This window comes from Pteropus alecto, unplaced genomic scaffold (assembly GCF_000325575.1).
Source record: "Pteropus alecto unplaced genomic scaffold, ASM32557v1 scaffold35, whole genome shotgun sequence".
In the NCBI taxonomy this organism is placed as follows: domain Eukaryota; kingdom Metazoa; phylum Chordata; class Mammalia; order Chiroptera; family Pteropodidae; genus Pteropus; species Pteropus alecto.
The window spans coordinates 1,516,276-1,540,182 of NW_006437828.1; the positions used below are offsets into that span (position 1 = coordinate 1,516,276).

Consider the following 23,907-nt stretch of genomic DNA (forward strand, 5'->3'; position numbering starts at 1 on the left):
GTCCCCTCTTACCTCTTGTCTTGCTTTTTCCCCCTGTGCTTCATCTTTCTTTCCTCCAGAGCTTTCTGTGCAGCATACTGAGGCCTGTCAATATGCTTTCCCCCCATTCTTTCCCCTTCGAGGAGGCCTTTGACATGCTTTCCCTAACACTTCTGTTATTCCCTACAAAATTCAGTATCTGTCCTCTTTGTTACCATAATGCCCTGTGCATATCTCTAAATGGCTCTTACTACCCTGGAACATAAGTGTTACTTCACATGTCACAGTCTTCATTTCTGCTCATAAATTTTGGATGGGCTGGTGTATATCATGCTCATCTTTATGTTACCAGCACATGGCACATCGTTCAGCACACGGTGGCCACGTGATAATGGCTAATTGAATATATGAAATAAGGAAGAGATGAACAGAAAGGAGGGAAAATAGATAGCCAAAACAAAAAAATAAAAACAAAGTTTGAAAAACTTTTTAAGATTTTTTTTTTTTTTTTTTTTTTAAGGGAAGCTTAAGGTTCACAGCAAACTTGGGGAGGTATGGAGATTTCCCATATACCTCCTCCCCACAACACATGCGTAGCCTCTCTGATTATCAATATCTCTCACCATTTATTACAATTGATGAACCTGTGTTGACACATCTTAATCACCCAGAGTCCATAGTTAGAGTTCACTCTTGGTGTTATACATTTCATGGATTTGGACAAATGTATAATGATGTGTATCTGTCATTGTGCTATTATAAATTGCCTTTTAAAATAAAAATGTTGATTATTTTTTAGATAATTATTTTAATTTTGTTAAATTGAATCTCTAGATAATGACTTCTTTGTGTGTCAAAATGGGCTGATTCAAAGTAGACCACATAACCAACACTTTTGATCATAAGAATCTGAATTCACACTTTGAAAAAAATTAGAACTTAACCACCCTCTGAGATTTGCTACCTAACTTGTATTCTTATCAATGTTTTATTTTTCTTCTGATATCACACCTACACTGGACTTTTTTCCTTGATCCTCTTTTAACTCAGAAGGCTATTTTGTGTGTGAATACTCAGGGTACCCTATACGATACTTCTTTTGATCTCAATGATTTTATCTTCTAAAAAATGTTGAGAAAATTGTGATTCGGTATAAGAATGATGGTTTATTGAAACCCCTTCAGAAAAGACTGATCACAATAGGTAAAGAACCTGAAAGAATATTTCTACTGAACCGTTGCTTTCCCAAACTAAATATCTTCAAGTCTTTCTTTCATTCTTTAGGTGTTATTCCAAGTGCATTGCAAATGTCCAGATACAAAATCAATCACGTTTAGCAGTTGTCACTTTAAAACTTATCAAAGGATATGGAGTTAGTTAGTATGATACAATTTCTTCTTCAAGAACTCATTTTGGCTTCTTGTAATTACTTCTTCTTTTTCTCTTTAATAATTCATCTTCAGTCCTGTCTGTCAATGACAAATCTTGCCAGTCTCTCATCCTACTGCTGCTTTTTGGTACCTGTCCAGTTGTCCAAGGTCCCTCAAATTTCACGATGTTTTCGACAGCACTTTGGCAATCTCGCCTGCAAATCTTGCGGTACCCAAGGAGGACATTTGTTTAGAATAATAAACTCTTATAACTGTATTCATGCTATTTAAATCTTAGAGGTCTGCTTCTCTTAAGATCACAAGCATTCAGCTGTTGTTCAGTTATTCTTGTCACATTGCTTTGCAACCTTCTTGACATGCTTCTACCAAGATCCAAGATTTAATATAGGCTCACTAGCACAGATGGTTTTTCTTTCACCTAGTTCAGGGCTTATTAATTTAGCTTGCTTTCAATTATGATTGATTTGTAGCCTGAAATTCTTCAGACATTTATTACTTCTATCGTTTTTCTTATGATTCGATTTCTGCCTTTCATCTTCTTTAGTCTAAGTTAAAATAGTCATGATGCCATTTTAATTTTTAATTAAACTTATTGAAATTTTGTTGGCATAAGTAGTTAAAAATCACTTGTCAGCTGAAAGGTATTTTTACCTTGCCCATCTTATTATTTTCTTGGAAGATCTTTTCTCTCACAGATTTCTTCTTAATTCTTTCTGCTCATGATACAATGAGGTAAATGTTGGCAAAACTCTTAAAGGCCATTTACATCTTTTCTTTACATGTTTAACAGGTAGTGTAAAATAATATATGGCAGATTTATCAATGTGACCAAATATAATGAAATTCACAGAAAATATGAAGTTCACAAAAAAAGTACAGGTTTTTTTTATGGTCAAATTTAACATTGGCTCCACTGCTGATAAATTGAGTATATGTAAGAACTGTTCTGATATTGATTTGGCCTCTCAGTAGATGATTCCAAGGAAATGGCTTCAGGCAACAGCTTTTCTGCTAGTGGTTGGCCTCAGCCTTTTGGTGCTTCAGAGGCTTGGATCGCCAGTTATTGTATGGACGAGTCGAGACCTTGAGTTTATATTGATAACTGCAGCGCTGTCTGGTACGTTTCATTGGACTACCTTGTCTCCTTGGTTTAGCAATGATTCATTCATTGGTTCGACAGATATTTGTTAACACCTACTGTGTGCTGGGCATTGCTCCAGGTTCTGAGATAACCGCAGTGAGCGTGTTTCCTACTCCTTATTGGTCTTACGTTTTAGTTGAGGACAGAAACAATGAACACATAATCAAAACTATAATGTAATCATGTGATATCAAGTAATGCATACTCTTCAGGAAATGGGGTGAGGGCGGTGTTACGTGTGTGATTAACATGACTGGGGAAGGCCTCTCTGAAGAGGTAATATTTGAGCAGAAGCCTAAGGGACTTTAGTTAGCTCTGTGGATATCTTGGGGAAGCGTTTTATAGACAGAGGAGACCACAAGCACCAAGGCTTCGAGGGACAGGTGAGTTTGGTACAGTTGAGGCCAGTGGCTGTGGCACAGTGAATGAGGGGGAGCGGTAGGAGGGGACATTAGAAAGGCCACCAAGGCCATGAAGCCATGGTGTGAGGCTTGTGGACTTTATTCTGAGAAAGCCATTGGAGGAGCATTTTAAACAGTGAATTAATGCTTTAGGAGTATTATTCTGGTAGCTACGTGAAGAATAGATTGGGGGTGGGGCCATAAATTGAAGCCAATGGCCTGCTGACATGCCGTTACAATGATCTAGTAATTAAGGTGAGAAGTAGGGCTGGCTTGACAGACTTGATGTCATTACCACAGTTGATAAGTGGTCAGATTCCAAAAAATTTTGAAGGTAGGGAAGCAAGATTTCTGATGGATTGAATATAGGAGTGTGGGAGGAGTCACCGATGACTCCAAGGCTCTTGCTTGGCCCACGCACTTAGAAAGATAAGAGTTTTTATTCACGGAGATGAGGGAAAGATTTGCCGAAGGAGCAGACTCTCGGAGGGAAGACCACGTATCATGTTTGTAGACATCCAAGAAGGCCTATGAAGTATGCAGCTGGGACGTAAGCTGGAAGTTCAGTGCTGGATGTAGAAATTTGGGAGCCAGTCTCATACAGGTGCCATGTAGAGCTGTGAGACTGAACGAGATCACCAAGGGAATGAATTAGAAATGTAACATGGGCGGCAGGGAAGGGCAAGGTGCAATATGCAAACTTTACTGTTTTTCTCTATCCTCTCTCTAGAGAGGGACTCATCATCAGCAAGGTTTTGTTTGTTTTCGCTGCTGGTTACCACCTCTCTGAGGAAAATTGTGATCCATGGTCTAGGGAATTGTCCAAGGTGATTTTATAATATGACACTATTGCAGTTGGTTTCAAAAACTAAGCATGAGCTGGGGTGAAAGGGCTATTTGGCACTTGTAGGATGTAATTCATCAGGGACCTTTGGAAAGAAGCTAGTAGTCATGAGAATTGTGGTCACGTGAGTAGGTGTGCCTGTGGAAAAAAAGAAAAAAACTACTTTTGCTTCCAAACTTTGCCCTTGTATGAAAAAAAAAAAAAAGAATCTCTAATACATCATAATAATAAGTATATAATGCCTATATTATGACCTAAGATAAAGTTAAAATGCCAAAAATGTGCAGGCTTGTTCCTTGATAAAATAACTCTCGTTTAATCAAGGGGTTGAGTTCATTTAGTTCAAATCTACATCAAAATAGTAATATCAAATCTTGCCATTAAGGGGAAAAATCACTCACACACTAGCAATTGTGTTCTCTTCGGAGTGGGAGGATAAATGGAATTGAACTCTGAATGAATTCTCTTATGAGCTTTGTTACCCTTGTTCCCTTGAAATTAGTAGAATGTCAGCTATATTAAATAACTCTGCAATTCTTTAATTTATTAGAACTAATAAAAACACAGCATGATCAGAATAATACACGATTTCGTTGAGTTGCTAACTCTAGCATGTTTCTCAAAAAGTTTGCATTTTCAACTGTGATTTATCTCGATCTTCCCCACTTTTTTTCCACTTTGTGGTAAAAGGCACACAATTTTGCTTGTATTTCATATAACATGCATGTAAAATGTGTGAAAGAACTTGATCTTGAGAAATAGCACCCATGACAGCAGGTATTCTCTTGAGTGTCAGTGAATCCCACATGTCCTGGACAGCACCTGACTTATAAACGTGCCCAGTAACTATCTGACACATGAATAAATAACCTTCCCTACAGCTTTTCCTAAATACTGAAAAGCTGTAACTATTTAGCTCTCAGCTTACTGAGGTTTGCCATGCAGTACGTTCCTAAGTGAAACATGAATCTGGTTTAAAACAACTTCTCGGTGTTTTCAGATTCCTTCAACCATCCTTCATTGCATTTCTAGTCTAATTAGACAGACCCAGGTTTGAATTCTTAATTTACCATACACGAGGTATGAAACTTCGGGACAAGTTTCTTAACACCTCTGTTTCATTTTCTTTATTTTCAAAATGTCTGCGAATTTAGAACCTGTCTCCTTCAATTGGGGCGAGACTTAAAGGAGAGCATGCATGTGCGTAGTCAAGAGCGAGTAAGTGCCCAGTTATGGTAGCTGCTGTCATTATCATCGTATTTTTATTTCGAATGTTTGTTTGTTTGTTTGTTTGTTTTCTCTTATCAGGCGAGATCCAGTTCAGGACCTACTTGAGGAGCCATTTCCTACTTTTTACACTTAGAATTTTCTCTCACTGGTCTCTGATCCTCTAACGTGTTCTTTGCGTGCACCTTTGCTCCCGTCGCTGCCTTACTAGTTACTGTCTTAGTGTGTGGACAACCTCACGATCCCAGAGCCAACACATGTCCTTTTATTTCTTGTCTTGAACGCGCTCGAGCTGTGGTCAGCATTCACCCTATTAGCGTTGTCCACTTTCTTATTCTCTCTTCTGTCTTGTGCTTTTTTTCTGACTTCTTCCCTGGCACTTTTCCCATTTCTTATAACATTTAAATAAGCGTCTTATTCAGATTCTGTTCTCTATTTTCTTTTCATACCCTCTTCTTTTTCCATGATTTTATCTGCCTCACATTTATTAATGACTCCTTTTGAACATCTTCCAAACTTTTTGCACTTCGACTTTTAAATATACACAATTTAATGCCACACAAAGCAGCCAAGGGGATGAGTCAGGAACATGACATAAAAATAAGTACTGACACATGAACTTTTAAGTTATCAATTCTGGCCTCCAGATCTCATGTTGAGACATGGCACGGGAGTGTTTAGTATCTGTTCATGGGAATAACCTTCAAGAGTATGAGACAAATCACTGAAAAACTGATTAGGATAAGCTTTTCTTCTAACATGAGTTGCACACATTGGAACCAGACATGTGAACTTAAAAGCCTTCTACCTCTAGATCTTTGACGAGGTAAACCCAGCTGAGGTTCTGAGCCATAGGAATCCTCGGAATGAAAATCATCCAACTGCAGACAATAATAGTTTGATAATTATTATGGAAAGTGTACTAAAGGACAAAAACTAAACAAAACCCCGCAAATTTATTTTAACTATCTGAGATATTACAAAACAGCAGGTTAGCCTTCCACTTGTAAATCATGTCATGCAATGGGGTAGCTGGAGGAGATTAAAATCTAACTCTACATTAGTTTAGTCTGATTATCTTTTTCATATGGTAGCTGAGACTTGTTTTACTTAGACGATGAAGGTTTGGGTAAGAGGAGCAGGGAGGGAGATTAATTTTGGAGTTTCAGGTCAATGACATAAGTACTGTACCAAACAAGCAACTGTAGGAACAGCCAAGTAATTATATGCCAGTGACATTATCTGACTTCTGTATAGTGATGGACAGTTTGCATAGAATGTTTTGTATACATTTAACTGCCGGTAGAAACAAGAACCCCCACACCACATAAACAGAAGAGAAGGATTCAAAGTCAAGATCTGAGTCTGCATTCCATGTTTTACTTTGTTTCTACCACACTCTTATTTCTAGGTGTAAGACTCTCGATCTCTTGGCAAAGAAGCAGATGTTTGTAGGAGGCGGAGAAGAGGCCAATGAATGCAAAGGGAAAGGTTTTACAAGATACTTTAGCCGACAATGTGTTTTTGCTCAGGACCAGTCCTACACCTGCTTTCCTTTGCAGAAACCCAATATTAAGCTTTTTTTTTTTTTTTTTTTTTAAATCTCCAGAAACTCAGGGCTCAAATGGGAGGGAAAATGCTCTGTCCTTTCTTGAAGAGCCTGGTGAGCGTAGACGTTTCTGGAATGTGGACTGCCTTATTGGCTCATTCCTCACTTACGGCCTGACCACTGACTTCACTTGAGACACCTTTCCCTCATTTTCTTTCCCGTGGTTGACAGGGGACTGGCACTCTGATGCTAAGGGTAAGAGCCCTTGAAAACTTCTCTGGGATACACAGAATCAACTGTGTGTTGTTTTGTTTAACTTAATTGCATCGTGGCTCCGGGAGAGACTGTAGTAGTGTTTTGATCCCATATTTATTTAGTTTATTATAGCACTTGTCTACATTCCCTCTCCCCTTTTCTTTGATTATATTTTTATTTTGTTTTAAATTGTATATTTCGTTACACATCCTTATCTTCCAAACTAGACTTGGCTCTTTTGAAAGGATAAATGCATTTATTTTTTTCATTCTAACATTGGGTCAATTTCCTGTCTTGAACTCAGCTATTATTCATTATTAATACTATTTTGATTTCTTTATCAAGGATGCCCAATTTTGTATCCAAGTCAACGTATTATATTTATTTAAGGTTGGGATAGGGACCAAAGTGATTTTTCCCCCTTAAGTGCAAAGGCGATGTTAACTTCTGTAACCACCAGCATCACCACGACCAAGTCATTTGTCATATTTGTCTAAATTCCTATCTTCTAGGACAGTCTGATTCTATATATGATGGATGGTGTACTATACCATTTATAGTGTTTTGGCTTACATTTCTAAATTAGTTACAATTTAGTATAAATATCAATATGTTTAAAACTTCTCATAGTTTGTGGCTTTATGCTAAAGTTGTGACAGGACCAGTATTCTGTTGATTTTTTGTTTATTGATGTCACCTTGTGCCTCTTCCTATAGTGAGGTTTGTGGCATTTCTGAAGTTTTATGCTGTGGGCATGTGGAGCCCTTCTACCCTGTTTAACAAAGAACGCTTCCTGTGTGAGTCTCTCTCCTTGGAACCACTTGCCACAGTAAAGCACCTACATCATTCTGATCAGTCAAACACCTTTATATCCTGAAGGGATTTAAGGCTCCAGCAGCTTTGCATTACGAATTTCCTTGACACTATCTTTCTTTAGGTTTTTGTCTGAAGTTCTGACCCAGAATTCTTTAGAGCACTCTATACTATGAATGGAATTAAGAAAAAATTAGTACAGCTAGTTTCATGATAGTCCTTTCCTTTATTGCTTAATTGTTTCTGCTATTTTCTGTCTTCATTCTATTACTTTATGTACTTTATTTATTTACTTATTTTTTTGCCTTCTTTGCTTTTCTAAGTTTTTCTCTTAGGAGGGGCTATGTCCGCTGTGTTCTTAGCCTCTCTCATTTCTTAGTGGATTCTTAGAAACTCCTTTGGAACGATCCATGATTCTGCCTGCGGGCCCTAGTAAAGATCTCTCTTGCAAGTTGAAGACTACTTTTTCCCCAACTTCATCCTCTCTCAAATGCAGTTTTCCTAACCGTGGACCTTAGCTACAGCCTGATCCTTTCTTAGTTATGTCCCTGGTCGGAATCCTGCCTTCAGACTTTCCTTTGTCTCACCGCATCTTCAATCAGTATCCACACAGTTCTCCCATTCTACCGGAAGTGTGGATCACAGGCCTGGCCCTCTGGTGTCTTTGGACAAAGCAGTAGACATACTTTATTACCGAAGGGCAGAGGAGTTACCTGAAAATGTATCACAGTGATTTGATTTGAATGCTCCCAGAACGCATCCACCAAATCAATGGCTTGAACTGAAGCATGAACCCAAACACAGAATGAATTTCTGAAAGGCCATTGATTTATTTTTGGAAGTCCCTGAATGAATTTTATTTGTCCTAATGTAGAAACAGAATAAAAACTGCAAACAATCAATACTAAGAAACACAACAAAGTGTCATTCTTAATGGGTTTATGTTTGGGATAAATACAGAAATACCTTTGCCATTAATATTCTGGCATCAGAAAGAGAAAGGTTTTATAAAATGGCATGGCTAAAATTAAAGTCAGGGCAGGGCATTGGTCATTTAAGAGTATTTTGGGGAGAGTTGTTATTTTAAAATGAGCTAGTTAGCAAATGCTACAGGAAAAGGCCCTTTGATCCTATACTACTTTTGAATATTTTAAATGTTTTAAAATATTTTAAATTTAAACTAATTTACAATGTAGAGAATTTTACCTGCATCACTTTTTCTTACCTCTACTACTCCAGACCTGCCTCCCCAAATTCCCACCCCAAATTTTAACATCCTCTAGTAAGATCTGCTTCTGGAGATAGAGTTGAAGGGGTCAGCTGGCTGGAGTTACATCCTAGGGTCTGTATTCTATTTTTGGTTCACATCCTACCTCTAGCTCCAACTTTTCCTTTTATTCTGTGACTGACTGATCTTTACCTGGTCCACTGATCAATCTTGAATGTGTAATTAACCACTTGCAAGTTTAGAGGATTTAGCCAAAGTGGCTCTTGAATGTAAGTATCATGTTTATGGTATTCTAGTGATTTCTCACAATCCGTCTTTTGTTAAATGAAATTCCTGAAGTCAGGCAGGGACCGCCATGGTTAGAGAGCTTTTGTGTCATACCTGTTAATGAATGGCAATGGTAAGCCAAATTTAAAGCAGAATAAAATAAAGGTATTCATTTTAGAACAGTATTGTTGGGAAACGTTAAAATTTCAGGGATTTTGGGCCAGTTCATCATAACTGTATATTTTTGTATTTGCCATTTGTCGATTACCTACTGTGTTTCAGGCCCAGTGCTTCATGCTTTGAATGCACTGTCCTTGTCCACATAGTAGCTAGTGACTTCTTACTATAAAACTAAATGAGATTGTCAGTTTCAAGCTTAAAATACTCCCATGGTTTTAAAATTTACTTTGTGTTATATTAATGTAACTACACCAGTTTTATTTTGATTAATGATATCATGGTATATCTTTTATTTATTTATTTTTTTAAACATACGATTGTCCCATGCAGCATATTAGCTGTCTTGATTTTTTTTTTTTTTCTTTAATCCAATCTGACCATCTCTGCCTTTTAACTATAGTGTTTTGGCCATTTTCTTTTTAATGTGGTTATTTATGTGGTGGGATTTGAATCTACCATTTTGCTATTTTCTATTTATCTCATCTATTCTTTGATACTCTTTCGAGTGGGATATCTAAATTATTTTTATTTTTTAAATCTATTTTTTGGCTTATCAGCTATTTTTCTTGGTGGTTGCTTTAGAGTTTATAGTATATATTGTGATATACCATTTTATGTGATATTATATCACTTTATGTCTGGTGTAAAGCCTTAAAACAATACATTCCCATTTTCCTCCCTGTGGGCTTTGCACTATTGTTATTATACATTTTACTATGGCATGTGTTTAAAACTGTTAACACATTATTTTTGCTTTAAAAAATCAGTCAATCTGTTAAAGAAAATTTTAAAATCTCTTTATTTAAAAAAAAGTATTTTATATCTGCACACACACATATATACCATTTTCAGTATTTATTCATTTGTGTATATCTTGTCTTCTGTCTGGAATGATCTTCCTTTGCCTGAAGAATTGCCTGTAACATTTCTTCCAATGCTAATGAAATCTTTCTTATTTATTTATTTATTTATTTATTTATTTATTTATTTATTTGTCTGAGAAAGTCATTTTTCACCTTTATTTTGAAAAGTCTTTTCATGGGTGTGGATTTCCGGGTGGACAGTTTTTTTTCTTTCAGTTGTTTCAACATGTTGCTGTACTGTTTTCTCATTTGAATCTCTGGGCGGGAATCTGCCATCATTCTTAACTGGTTCCTCTGTACGTGTGTCTTTTTTCTCTGGTTGTTTTGAAGATTTTATCACTAGTTTTGTACAATTTGATTATTTTGTGCCTTGAGCATAGTGTCTTCATATTCTCCTTGGAGTTCACTGAGCTTCTTGTATCTGTGGTTTTTAGTTCTCATCAGGATTAGACACTTTTTAGTGATTATTTTTCAAATATTTTTTTCTGTTCTTTCTTCTCTCCTCTATTTCAATGACTTCAATTACAATACATTTTTATTGTTACACATACATTAGGCCTCTTAAAGTTGGTCCACAGTTCACTGATTCTTTTTGTTTTCTGTTTATTTTAAATTATTTTCTATTGCCATGTATTCCAGTTCACAATTTTTTTTCTTTGGTTGTGTCTAATCTGTTGTTTTTCCCATTCAGTCATCTCAGATATCGTTTTCTTCTCTAGAAATTTCAATTTTTTTTTCTATCTTTCTTGTTTCTACTTAAAATCCTCAACCTTTCCTCAGCTTTCTCAAACAAATGAAATTATAACGACTGTTTTAACTCCCCTCTCTAGTAATCCTGCAATCTGTACATTTCTGGGTCCGCATTTATTAAATTTTCTCCTCATTGGTTGTATTTTCATGCATCTTTGGGTGTCCAGTAATTGTGGGTGCTAAACAAAAATTTTACCTGGTTGTACTCTTGATAGTTTTGTATTCTTTATAAATATTCTTGAGCTTTATTTGGAAGGCAGTTAAATTACTTGGAAAAAGTCTCATGCTTGTGACTTTTTGAAAGCTTTCTTACGTAGAATCAGAGTAGCTTTGAATCTAGACTTTATCTTTCCTCACCACGGAGGCAATAATACCCTCTGACTAGAACTTAGTGTCTTATGGATTTTGAGGTTGTCTCACTCTGGCTGGTGAGAACAGGTACTACTTACTGTTCATTCCCACCCTGTGTGAGCATCAGGCACTATTACTGCTACCCCTTTTGCCTGATTCTTTCCCTGGCTTCCAGTAGTTTTTTCACATGCACGTGCTAATCAGTACTCCACATAAAGGCTCAAGGGGGAAGGAACCTCTCAAGATCTTCAGAGCTTTCTGTCTGTGCAACTTCTTTTCTGGTACTCTGTCCTAATAACTCTAGCTGCTTTGGCAAGCTCAGCCTCCCCACTCTCTCCCCTCAGCTCACAGAGACTTCCTGGCTCTACCTGACTTCTTTCTCCTTGTGCTGCTTTTTGGGAATTGCAGTTAGTAAGCTGGTGTGGTCATAGGGCGCTCCTTATTTGCCATCCCTTTCCCAGGCACCAGTGTCCTACACTCCTGGGTCCAATGCCTGTAGAATATTGTTACAGGCAGAGGCGATAAGCCCAGTTCCTACTGTTACACCTTTCGCCATAAGGGAAATTCCCCATAGGAGCTTCTAATGGTTTTTAAGTTCATTGTGATTTGTAGGATGATCTCTAGCCCTGTTTCTTCATCGTCATATTTTACCACTCCATTCCTTGTCCATGTTCATTTCTGTCCATACTTCACATTTGCCTTTACTCTTGCTGTTCCCTTTGCTTCAGCCCAAATGCCACTTTTTCATGGAAGCAGTCATCATAATGATGCCCTCCACCCCATCATTTTCTATCTACATTACCTACTTATTCATAGCACTGATCTAAAACAATCTTTTCTGTTTTATCGTTTCTCTATCGCTGCCTGCTTGCTTATAGTATACTCCATTTGAAGCAGGTCCTTGTCATCTTATTTTCGGTATGAAACTTCATGGCCTGAAATAATGCTTGGCACATAATAAGTGTTCAAGAAATATTTGACACATAAATGGATGGGTAATTATTATCTGACTCTCACATAACTCCAGAAATAGGCATTGCTATTTCATAGATGAAGCAACTTGTTCACTCAGCTAGTCATTATTATAGCTCAATTGTGAATGTCCTTTAGGGCACTTCGTTGTGTCCATGTCACTTCTATTGGTGGTAGTCACTCTTGTATTTGTTTGCTGTAGGTGCCTACTTTACTCGAAATCGCTTTTAGCAGTTGTTTCTGTATGCTGTGTTATTAGAACAATCTATTTTTAATATTTAAAAATTAACTGAGCTATTATTCAAGACAAATTTCTTAGAATAGTTACATAGGATTTGAATGGTTGAACTTGAAATTAAGTTTTTGGAAATTTTGTTAGTTTCTACTTTTTCTTCATTGGGATTTTAAATGGTCTGTACAGACAACTAAAAAATGGGACATCGAAGTCTGTAATGGGAATGGGGGGTGTTGTTTTTGGTAAGGAAACATGATGCTTTCTAGTCAGACTGTAGTATTGAAATTTTATGGCACAATCTGCTTAATTTGTTTCATTTGCAGAAACAAAACAAAACATCATTACAGTCACATACTAATTACTAGCCACGCATCATTCATTTGAAATAGAGCCTAAAGCATTTTGTAGTTATAAGCAAAGAAGGTCTCTTATGATTCATCACTTTGCAAACAGCATTATTTTAAGCTTGCTTTTGAGATCTTCGTATCATCTAGTGCCTGGGAAGCGTTTTCTGTGTTCTCTAAATCTCATTATATAAGGCTTACATATTCTAAGACTGTTTTAGAAGCATAATGGAAAAAGGAGACTGGACTTCTGGAGCTAAGTTACTATAGAGTAAGGGAATTTTATCACACTTGTAGCTTAAGTTGCAATTGTTGTAGATATCGACTGGTTTATTTTGTTTCATTCTCATTCTCGAAGCCATCTGAAAGGGTCGGTAAAGTACATTTTTAATAAAGTTGAGTAAATACTATAGTGAGTATTCTACTCAATGGGCTTTCCCCATATACCACAAAAGTGAATATTTGATGAAAATAGCTTATATACATACTGTTTACATGGTCTCAAAGCATCTCCCTACAAATTCCTTATTTATTATAAAGGAAAAATATAGTAACTTTACACTGGAAAAACTGGTAAACAGCACCTTAACCAAATAAGAATGTATAATACGTATATATGTTTTCCTTTATTTTACATAAATTATAGTACAGTCTAGTATATGCATATTATATGTAAAAGAATAGGATAAAGCATACAGGACAAAATGAAAGCAATTGGCTGATCTGGGTAAAGAGTATTTTTTGTATTCTTAAAACTGAAATTATAAAAAGCTTCAAAAATTTCATAGTAACAAAAAAAAATTAGGAATAAATTTAGGAAAAGCCGTGTAAACTACTAACAATGATAAAACTGGGCAAAATATGTAAGGCTTCTGTTTTAAACAGTAGACAACCAGTAGAGAAAAATTACAAACCTCGAGAGAACAAACTCAAAATTCATGAATGCCCAGCTTCCGGCCTGGTGAAAGTTTTCTAATTTTAGCACAGAGAGTGGGAATGTGAGCAGGGGGTGTGGTTTTCTCAGCTGAGGAGGCAGAGATCACAATTTATGGCTGCTGAAACAGCTGGAATCTGTAGGGCAGGGAATTGGAGGGGAAGGAATTGCACAGACAGGGACACCAGTAGTCCACGTGGGGGTCTCCCTTGAGTCGGGGAGGGGCTGGGCTATTCACATGTCACAGAGCACTGCCAGGTTAGAGTGGAACACAGGTACTAACTACGTAGAGGTCCACGGTTCCTGGGAGGCGTTGGATTTCTGGCCCTGTCAGAAAGGAGAAATCTTAACAGCTTATTAACTCAGCATTCACGCAAACAACTGGAAAGCTCGTGCATACTTTAGGAATGAGGACCACACCCTAGAAAAGTACCTGCTCCAGACCCACGCTAACAAAACCTATTATCAGGTCCTGCAGACTCCTCTGGGAAGAGAGTTTAGAGATTGAGCCCTACCAAGTTAGAGGAGCACTACCCTCTAACTTTCCTGGGGCACTAGGCTGGGGCACTACCTCTTACTTTCCATAGAGCTACATGAAGTATAAACTCAAGCCTACACATTTAAGATGATCACCCAATGATTGGTTTGCCTGCGAAAACAAGAATATTCTTCAAAGAAATATTACAACTCAACAGTTGTTACATTACAATATTTAATTAAAAAGTAAAGGATAATAAAGTAGAATGTATTGTCAAAGAAAACATGTCAAACCTGACCCAAGTTGGCCCAGATTTTGGGTTTCACATGCAAAGACTTTTAATGTGGATATTACGAATGTGTTCAAAGAGCTAAAGGAAATCATCTTCAAGGAATTAAAGGAAATCATGGTCTTAATTAAGGAATCTTTGCAGGGAAATGAAAACTATAAAAATTTACCATATGGAAATTCTCAAACTGAAAAGTTCGGTAACCAAATTTACATATTCATTGTCAGGATTTAAAAGAATATTGGAGCTAGCAGAAAAGTCAGTGTACGTGAAGGCAAATCTATAGAAATTATTAAGAATGCAGGCAAAAAAAGATTGTATAAAGTATGAAAAGAATATCAAGTACTATTGACTAAATACCACTCTGTTACAAACACCTGCAATTGGTGGCCCAAAAAGATAAGGGAGTGAGATTGTGGCTGACAAAATATTTCACAAAATAAATGGCAAAAGAAATTCAAAATTGAGTGAAGAACCATAAACTTATCATTCAAGAAGCTCAGCAGACCCAACCAGAATAAATATAAAGAGAGAGATAGCTTGACACATTCTGGTCAAACTACTGAAAGCCGAAGATAAAGGGAAAATGAGGATGAGAGCTTTTGCTGGACTTTGCAGAAATAATGAAAATCAGAAGTCAACGAAAGGGAGTATTTTGAACTGTTGAAATCCAAAAACCCTATAAACTCAAAATTTTCTATTTAATGATACTTTTCCAAAAGTAGGATAAAATAAGGATATTTTTAAGTGATATTGAACCTGAGGAAGTTTGTGACCATCGGACCTGACTTACAGGACATGCCAAAGTTTGTCCTTCAAGCCAAAGGAAAATGATGATATATGGCAACTCGGATCCACAAAAAGAAATGAAGAGCCTCTGAAGTAGTAAATAAACTATTTTCTTTTTTCTCATAATTTACTTAAAACCGATAATTAAAATAGTGCAGAATGAGATTTATAGTGTACATAGAAGTAAAAGATAATAATTGCACAAGTGATGGGGACAACAAATGGAATTGTGTTGTAACATGCACGTTAATTGAATCAGAAGGTGTGAAATGTGAGTGAAATGTTGGAAGAGTGAGTAAGGAAATGAAAAACATGAACATGTACAATATTTACTAAAGAGTAGCTCTAAATAGACTAATACATAATGATACCTTTTATTAATCTTAGAGCAACCAGAAAAAGGTAATGAAAAGATGTATAGTTCAGAAGCCAATAGAAGAAATAAAATGGAATACTAAAAATTGATTAACACAAAACCGAGAAAGGGATAAATGAGAAAGGTAAAAAGCTGAACAGAAAATGGAAAATAGACAGTAAACAATAAGAAAAGTATCATAGCTATATAAATTTCAGAGAAACTGTATTTCAAGGCAAAACATTATAAGAAATAAAAAGTGACATTATACAATAAAAGTAACTTACTAGGAATAATCATCTTAAATATGTATGTTTCTAATAACAGCATCAAAATTCATGAAGTAAAAACTAGCAGAATTAAATGGAGAAATAGATAACTCCCCAATCATGAGACTAATGTTCCTCTTTCAGTAAATGCTAGAGAAAGTGACCCCCGCCCCCGCCAAAAAAAAGTAATCAAGATGGTTATTAATCGGCTTATGCTACTTGGTATTTTAGAGCACTTCTCACAATAGCTGCAGGATATATATTCTTTTCAAATATCCACGGAATTTTCACCCCACGTAGATCATATTGGAACATAAAATATCAGTAATTTAAAAAAAATTACCATTTTGCAGAGTATATTTTTTGTCTAAAACAATTAAATTGTACATTAATAATAGAACATCTCTGAAAATTGCATAGTATGCTTTTAAATTACTTGGGGGTCAAAGAAGAAATTATTTTGGACTGAATTAAAATGAAAACCTTGAAAAAACTAAATTCTCAAATTACCAATATCAATCATCATAGAAGAGAATTCGTTACAGAAAATTAGAGACTCATGTTATACACAAACGTATGTAAAAATTGTCAGCAAAACATTTTTAAATCAAATGCTGCAACTCATTAAAAGAGTATATTATGACCAAGTAGTGCAAGGTTGGTTGACATTAAAAAATTAATGTCGTTAATCATATTACCAGAAAAAAGAGAAAAGTCATATTTAAGTAGATGCAAAATAAAAAGCATTCGATAGAATTTTTCTTTGTTTATGATAGAATCTCTTAGCAACTAGAAATGGAGGAAAAGTTCTTCAATGTAATAAAGGATGTCTGTGGAAAATCTGCAGCTATCCTCATACTTACGGTGAAAGATTAAGTGCTTTGTCATTTATGATCGGAAACCTGGCAAGGATATCTTCTCTTATCATTTCTTTTCAACGTTATAACTGCACATTCTAATTTGTGTAATAAGAAAGAAAGAAATTGGAAATGAGGAAGTAAAATAAACCATCTTTGATTCTTCATGGCCTGATCATCTATGTGAATGCACAAGGAATGTTGAAGTGACCAGTACATTTAACAAGGTCACAGGGTAGTCAGTGTACCAGACTGAGTTGTATTTTTCTTATAGCAACAATATATTGGAAAATGAAATCAAAAGTAGAACTATTTACAATAGCATCAAAAACCTTAAAAGTACTTAGGGATACATTTCACTAAAGTGCTAATTTTCTACACTGAAAACTACAAGATATTGCTGAGAGAAATTAAAGAAGCTGTAAATGAGATATTTACAATGATCGTGGAGTAGAAGACTCAGCATTAAGATTTTATTTTTCCCTCAATTGATCTATAGATTCCTAATACACATATCATACACATTCCCAATGGAAATCCCAGCAGGTTTTATTATAGCAATTGACAAAAGTTACAAAAATTCATATGGCATATGAAGGTCCTAGAATAGACAAAATCAATTTGGAAAAGAACAGACTGATTTGATATCAAGATAGTAACATTTGGCTTATGGATGTAGAAATAAAATTTTTTTCTAGAAAGTTTAGAAATCACAAAGATCCCAACATATAATTTTCAACAAAGATTTCATAGCTAGTGAATGGAGAAAGGAACTTCTTTGTATAAAATGGTGCTTCAAAAACTTGGATATTCTATGGACTAAAACGAACCTCAATTCTGTATTATACCATACAGAATGATTGCTGTGGGTTGAAGTATTGACTTAAACATGCAAAGATAAAATACAGAGCTTCAAGAATAAAACGTAACATTGGTAAAGGGAGTGTAAAATGGTATAAACCACTTTGCAAAGCAGTTTGACAATGTCTTATAAAGTAAGGGTACATTTCCACTAAATATCTTGTAGATATTTAGTAGAAATGAAGAGACTCATGTAAGAATATTCGTAATATTCCATGTTAGTTTTTGCAGGCAGCCGTAACAAATGTCCACAACCCTGGTGGCTTAAAACAACAAATTTATTCTCTCACATTTCTGGAGGCCAAAAGTCCTAAATCAAGGTGTTGGCAGGGTTGGTTCCTTCTGGAGCCTCTGAGGGAGAATCTGTTCCATGCCCATCTCCTAGCTTCTGGTAGCTGCTTGCATGCCTTTGCATTCCTTAGCTTGCAGCATTACTTCAGTTTCTGCCTCCTCCTCCTCATTGCCTTCTGTTTCTCTCTCCTGTCCATTTCTATTAAAGTGGCATCGGTTACTAGATTTAGGGCAGGCCCTAAATCCACCGTGATCTCATCTGGAGATCCTTAACTTCATTACATCTGCAAAGCCTCTATTTTCAAGTAAGTTCATATTAACAGGTACCTAGGATTAGGATTTAACATATTATTGTTTGAGTCCCTATTTAACCCACTACATACCTCAACTTGGAAAAGGAAAAAAAAGAAAAAAGAAAGAAAACTATCAACCAGAAAGTGGATATTTTGTGAAATATTACTTATTAATGAAAAGGAACAAATTGGTGAATCACACCACGTGTGTGAGAATCTCAGTAATTTTGTTGAGTGAAGGAAGCCAGACACGAAAAGTGTTCGCTGTAGGTTTCATTAATATAAATTTAAAGAAAAGGCAAAACTCAGCTCTAGTGATAGAAATAAAAACATTGGTTTCCAATGGGCGGGTGGGGATTGTCTGGAAGCAGACATGAAAGAATTTAAAACACCAGAATGGTTCTGGGTTTTATGCCAGCTTTTTATTCATCAGATATGAAGCTCGTGTTAGGAGTGTTTGCTAAGACTGCCAAATTAAATAAGTCTCTCTCTAGCTTTACCACTTGCCGACCCTGAGAATCTACAGAACTTTCTGGACTTCTTCTGAAATCCTTAATGGTCCATAATTGATAAGCATTGGTGAACAAAGACAAAGCAATATCTGATGTCTGTAGCCAGTTGTCTATTTCTTGGCCAGCTGGAGGAATATACCTTTTATCCTTTTAACATTTTGTATAATTCTTGGCGTTACCTTGTTCCTATGAAAAAAATGTAAAAATCATACCATATGTACTTTGCTTTTGTATAGTTTTTAAAAATAATTTTAGCTTAGGAGTTTTAATATAAGGGCACATTTTACAAACATGTTTGATATTCTGAGCACTACCCAGGCATAAGGCATTTGAATAGCTATGTTTTTGATGGCTCTTGGGAAGTAAAATGAACATTTCTTTTTTTTTCTGAGAATTCTAGAGATTATGAAAATATTGGCTAACGGTAATGGGTAGATATTTTTCATCGTGTTTAATTAGAAAAATCAAGTTCAAAACTTTTTCCTAAGTGTCTTAATTATATTATTAGGTCCCATTCTTTTCTAAGATGTTGCTTTTCTCTCTAAACCCTTGTCATTTTCTCTAAACCTGTCTTTCACAAGGATACATTTATTTTTTCACATTCTCCTTGCTAATCACACCTCTCCCACAGAAAGCGGAAGAATTAGCTAATATGGAAACATGAGTGGAGAATGCAGTATGGAGAGGGTAACAAAAGTGGATCTGGAAAAAAATACTAAAAATTCAGCAGTAGGTAGTTGGGTCTACCAAGGAGAAAGGAATGTGAAGTAGGAATAAGTCGCGCTCACAGCAGGGTCATCTTTGTGGTGTTTTATCTAATAACTACTGTGGGAAACTAAAGTCCATTCTCACTCATCAGAAAACATAGTAGAAGTAGTCTGAGTATCAGATGGTTTTTAAGTCGTGATTATTAATTTCTACATTGTGATGCTCTGAGTGGAACATACACTTGAAGGCGGTACATTAACTCTAGGCCCATGTCTTACTGGCCAAGTGACTTTGAAAGAGTCATTGAAGCTTCCTGAAATGCTGTCTCGTTATTTCTTACAATTATGTATTTACAAAATGTTCGAGGTAAAGGTTTTTAGTCAGTCGATTAAGACTGAAGCTAGCATCTTTTTAATCAGTAAGTGACTTGTAGTGGAAGAAAGTTAAATGAGTAAGGTTAAGTAGTTTTTAACAACTTTAGAGAAGAAAAACAAAGATATGGAGCATATACTAAATTTTTTTTTTTTTTTTTGAGGTGAAGCTACATACGTTTCTAGGCAGGAAGGAGGGGGAAAAACCCAACAAGTTTTGAATAAGTTGGCTCCTGAAAAATCTCCTTTTTGTAAAAGAAACTGCATAAAGAGAACATGGTTGGTATAAAAATGCCAAATTGGTTGTTTTTTCCCCCATAGAATAATGGATGAAATTAAAATTACATGTGAGAAACATAACTGTAATGAGCTCATAAGAGATTACAGCTCCTTAGGGACTTTTTCTACGGATAGATGGAGAGAATCAGGTGAAGTGAGTGCTCAGGGCAGCCACTGGGACGGGACATCTGTGGCCCTCACGGCTCTGAGTGGGCACCCAGTATGTTGCCAACAAACAATTTTGAAATAAAAACCACCCTCAGGGCACTGGATTTTGCTTGTTGTTAGATTTTCACTAGTCACTGTTTTTTAGGTTACTTCATTCTGGCATGTGTCATCTACGGTGGTGGGCGAGATCTCAGGAATACTGCTTGCTGCTCTCAAAAAATAGTAGTGAAATCAAATATTTTTCCTTTTTTATGCCTTTAGATTGATTTTCAGATTATAACTCATGATTGTCAGATTTGGGGGCCTGAGGGTTTACATTGCTAAGATTCTGCAATAGTAGCTTTAAAGGAGATCTCTGTAAAAATGAAATTCTCATTTCCTCTAACATTCTAGTTATTAATTATCTTAAAGTTACTTTTACTATAACCCTCCCTTCTTTTTCTTTTTGACTTTGTGTTACCTTTGAGTATTATTTGCACACTGTATCTCTTCATTTTTGCATTCAGCTGTCTTTGTCAGTCAAGACAGTTCTGGATTCCTTAGCAAACAAACATAATGCAAATCCCCAGTGTTGATAGAATATGCGAAGTGATGAGGAAACTTTTTTCAGGGGTTTTAAAAAATATTTTCTCATTTTTTAAACCTTTTTTCTTTGATCTCATCTGAAAAAATAAACTTTGATTTGATTAATAAGAAAAAGGACCCCTCTATTATCATCATAGATCACAAGATTTAGATCTTCAAACATTAGCTTTCATTAAGATTTTTTTCTTTCTTTTCCTTTTTCTTTTTTTTTTTTCTTTTAATAAAAGGGCAACCGTTTGGCCTAGGGGGTCAGAGTAGGCTAAATAGTGGACTTAAAAACAGGAACTAGTTCCAGGTAATCTCTCATGTTTCTTTCTAGCTCAGTAATTTCATTCACTAAAATACATTTATTTCATATCAGCTAAAATACTAACTTTTCTAAATTTGGAAGAAAGAACAATATGAAAAGGACATCTAATTTAAAAAGGTATTGGTCAAAGACTTGTTATTTAGTACCTTTACTGACTTTGCTTTGTCAGGGTTTTTCATAAACGCATAGCACTTTGTTCTGCATTACATCATAGACTTTATCTTGTCAAGATACCTGTCCCTGGTGCCAGGTAGACTCATTACTCATACAAATCTAGGTTATATTTTTCTAGGAAAATTAATTACTTGATACTGGCTGCATATGGTTAGCTTGTCAGCATGAAAGCTTTAACATATTTGGGGGTGGTATCATTCAGCCATTTAAGCAGCCTATTTTTCTCTTTGTGCACAAAGTAGTACACTAATGTATGTTCAAATTAATATATTTTGTAATACTAATGTTTTGTATGGGTTCTGGGGAATTCCTTCTCCTGTTTATTGCGAATTGCTAAATAACCGATTTAGTAATCATGAGGAAGGGCACAGACTGAAAACAGAGATACCACAGGCTCGTCGTAGACTTTGGAAATGGCCATAAGCCTGTGCTCATGTGAGTGTCCTTTTGACCATCTTATTATTCTAAAGGATATATTAAATGTAATAGGGCATAAAACAGAATTGGTGCAATGTAATATAAATATCTACCATTTGCGATGTTTAAGGATAAAAATTCCAGGAAAGCGAGTCCATTTGGGAGCATTTTAAAACACATAAAATGACATTATGGGAAGTAATCACTAAATTCTACCTTGCGTGCTAGACAGACAGTGTCCAAATGGAGTATTCATGCCCATGAAGACCTGGTATTGCAATAGGGCCTTACTTTGTCTTTCTAAAATTTTATATCAAATTTATTCTATAAAACTATTAATATGTTTCTTTTTACTTTAAAAAATGTCCTTTTTGAGCTTACAGTTTTTATACTTTTCTAGGAGAAAAAAAACAAAAAAACAAAAAACGGTGTCCCTACATTGGGGACATTCCTTTAAGTCAAGAAATTTTAAGACATGCCTTAACAGACTTTGTAGAGTCCTTTATTACCGATATTGGTTGAGTTCTTAGAATCTTGGCTGTGTACATGTAAACATTTTACATGTCAAGTGCCTGGGGAGAATACTAGATGTAAATTAGATATTTGTGTTACTTGCTAAGAAACTTTGCAGTCGACGTAAGGATTGGGTCCATCTGAAGATATTCTCCCAGGGTATCTCCTGAGAGCTAGCTCTTTATTGCTCAGTTCTTGTTAGGCAAGTATGCTGGGTTATATCGTTACTTTATTAAGGCAGTGCCTGTATTCTATTGGATCTAATTCAGGCTTTTGTATGGCATATTTTATTTTGAATAACAGTCATTATATATTTAGCAGATAGAATTCTTCCTCCCTTTCAGAAATCCTTTCGGGTCTGTGACTGACAAAACTATTTCTTATTTTAATCTTATCGTGTTCTGTGGCTGATTTTTTTTCCTGATCTTGCCTCAGACTGCTTTTGATGTTTATAATAGTTGTTGACATTTAACAGTTATGCTATTACCGCCCCATAAATCTGTTTTAAGTCTCAAATTCCTAACACATTTGATCAAGGAATTTGTATGTAGCTTAAGTACAGTATGTTTCCAGCCTCCAGGTAAGTGTGTCTTCTCCTCACATGTGTTGCTAGAACATGGGAGAGTGAGTTTAAGGCAAGAACTTGCTCACCCTCTAGGCCTTTTGATCTTTTTGGCACTTTTAACCCTCTGTCTTCTCAACAGGGAAACTTCGAGTCCCAAACAGGGTTCACATGGCGCCTGTAACAGACCTGTGGCTTTGTACCTCTTCTCGTCTCTTGCTGTTTCCCAACTCCAACTCTGCTAATTTAGTGTGTGTCAGGAGCCATTCTACTTTCCTGTGTCTCCGAAGAAAGTCAATTTAGTACAAATTGGGACCTATTTACTCTCCCTCTATCTAACAGCTATTGTTTGTCGGCAGTACAGCTGAGGACAGCAAATGAAGAAAGCAACCCCTCTTTACACCTTTCTGAATATGTTTTAGTCGTGACCCAGTATATTTCAGTATTGAACAAAAGTTAGTGATATGCATGCTTTGTTATTTGTGGCCTCTGTGTTATTTGTGGCCTCTGTTACCTTTTTAAAATTTAGATTTTTTAAAAAAATATATGTACGTTATTATTTAATTAAACTTTATCACTTAATTAAAGCTTTCTTTTCATCGAGCACCTAAGTTGTTAATGTTTTTTCTTTTTTGAAGGATGACTCTGGACCCCTCAGAAAAACAAGCAGAGCTTTTCTGTCTTCCTGCTATCAGTTTTAGGGGACATATTGCTTCTTCGGCACTGTCATACCAATAAATCATCCAAGATTACTTGCAGTCCTACAGTACTAAAGTATACCATGCATTTTAAAGGAAATCTGCTATTTTCTTTTCAATCAGATGAGCAATGTGAAGAGACTGCGGCCACGGCTCAGTGCTATTCTGTTTAAGCTTCAGTTTGAAGAGCAGGTGAACAACATCAAACCTGACATCATGGCTGTCAGCACTGCCTGCGAAGAGATAAAGAAGAGCAAGAGCTTCAGCAAGTTGCTAGAACTTGTATTGCTAATGGGAAACTACATGAATGCCGGGTCCCGCAATGCTCAAAGCTTCGGATTTAACCTTAGCTCTCTCTGTAAAGTGAGTTGTTTTTTTTTTTTGAAACACATATTTGCCTGCAC

At 35.9% G+C, this 23,907-nt stretch overlaps 1 protein-coding gene across 1 annotated transcript in view; it reads left to right on the top strand.

Annotated features, from left to right (window-relative positions):
- Positions 1-23,907, top strand: part of DIAPH3 (diaphanous related formin 3) — a 435,206-nt gene that overhangs the window by 227,510 nt on the left and 183,789 nt on the right. The window contains exon 20 of the mRNA XM_006914939.3: positions 23,627-23,866. Coding sequence (XP_006915001.1) covers positions 23,627-23,866 — 240 coding nt within the window. The remainder of the gene's footprint in view (positions 1-23,626; positions 23,867-23,907) is intronic.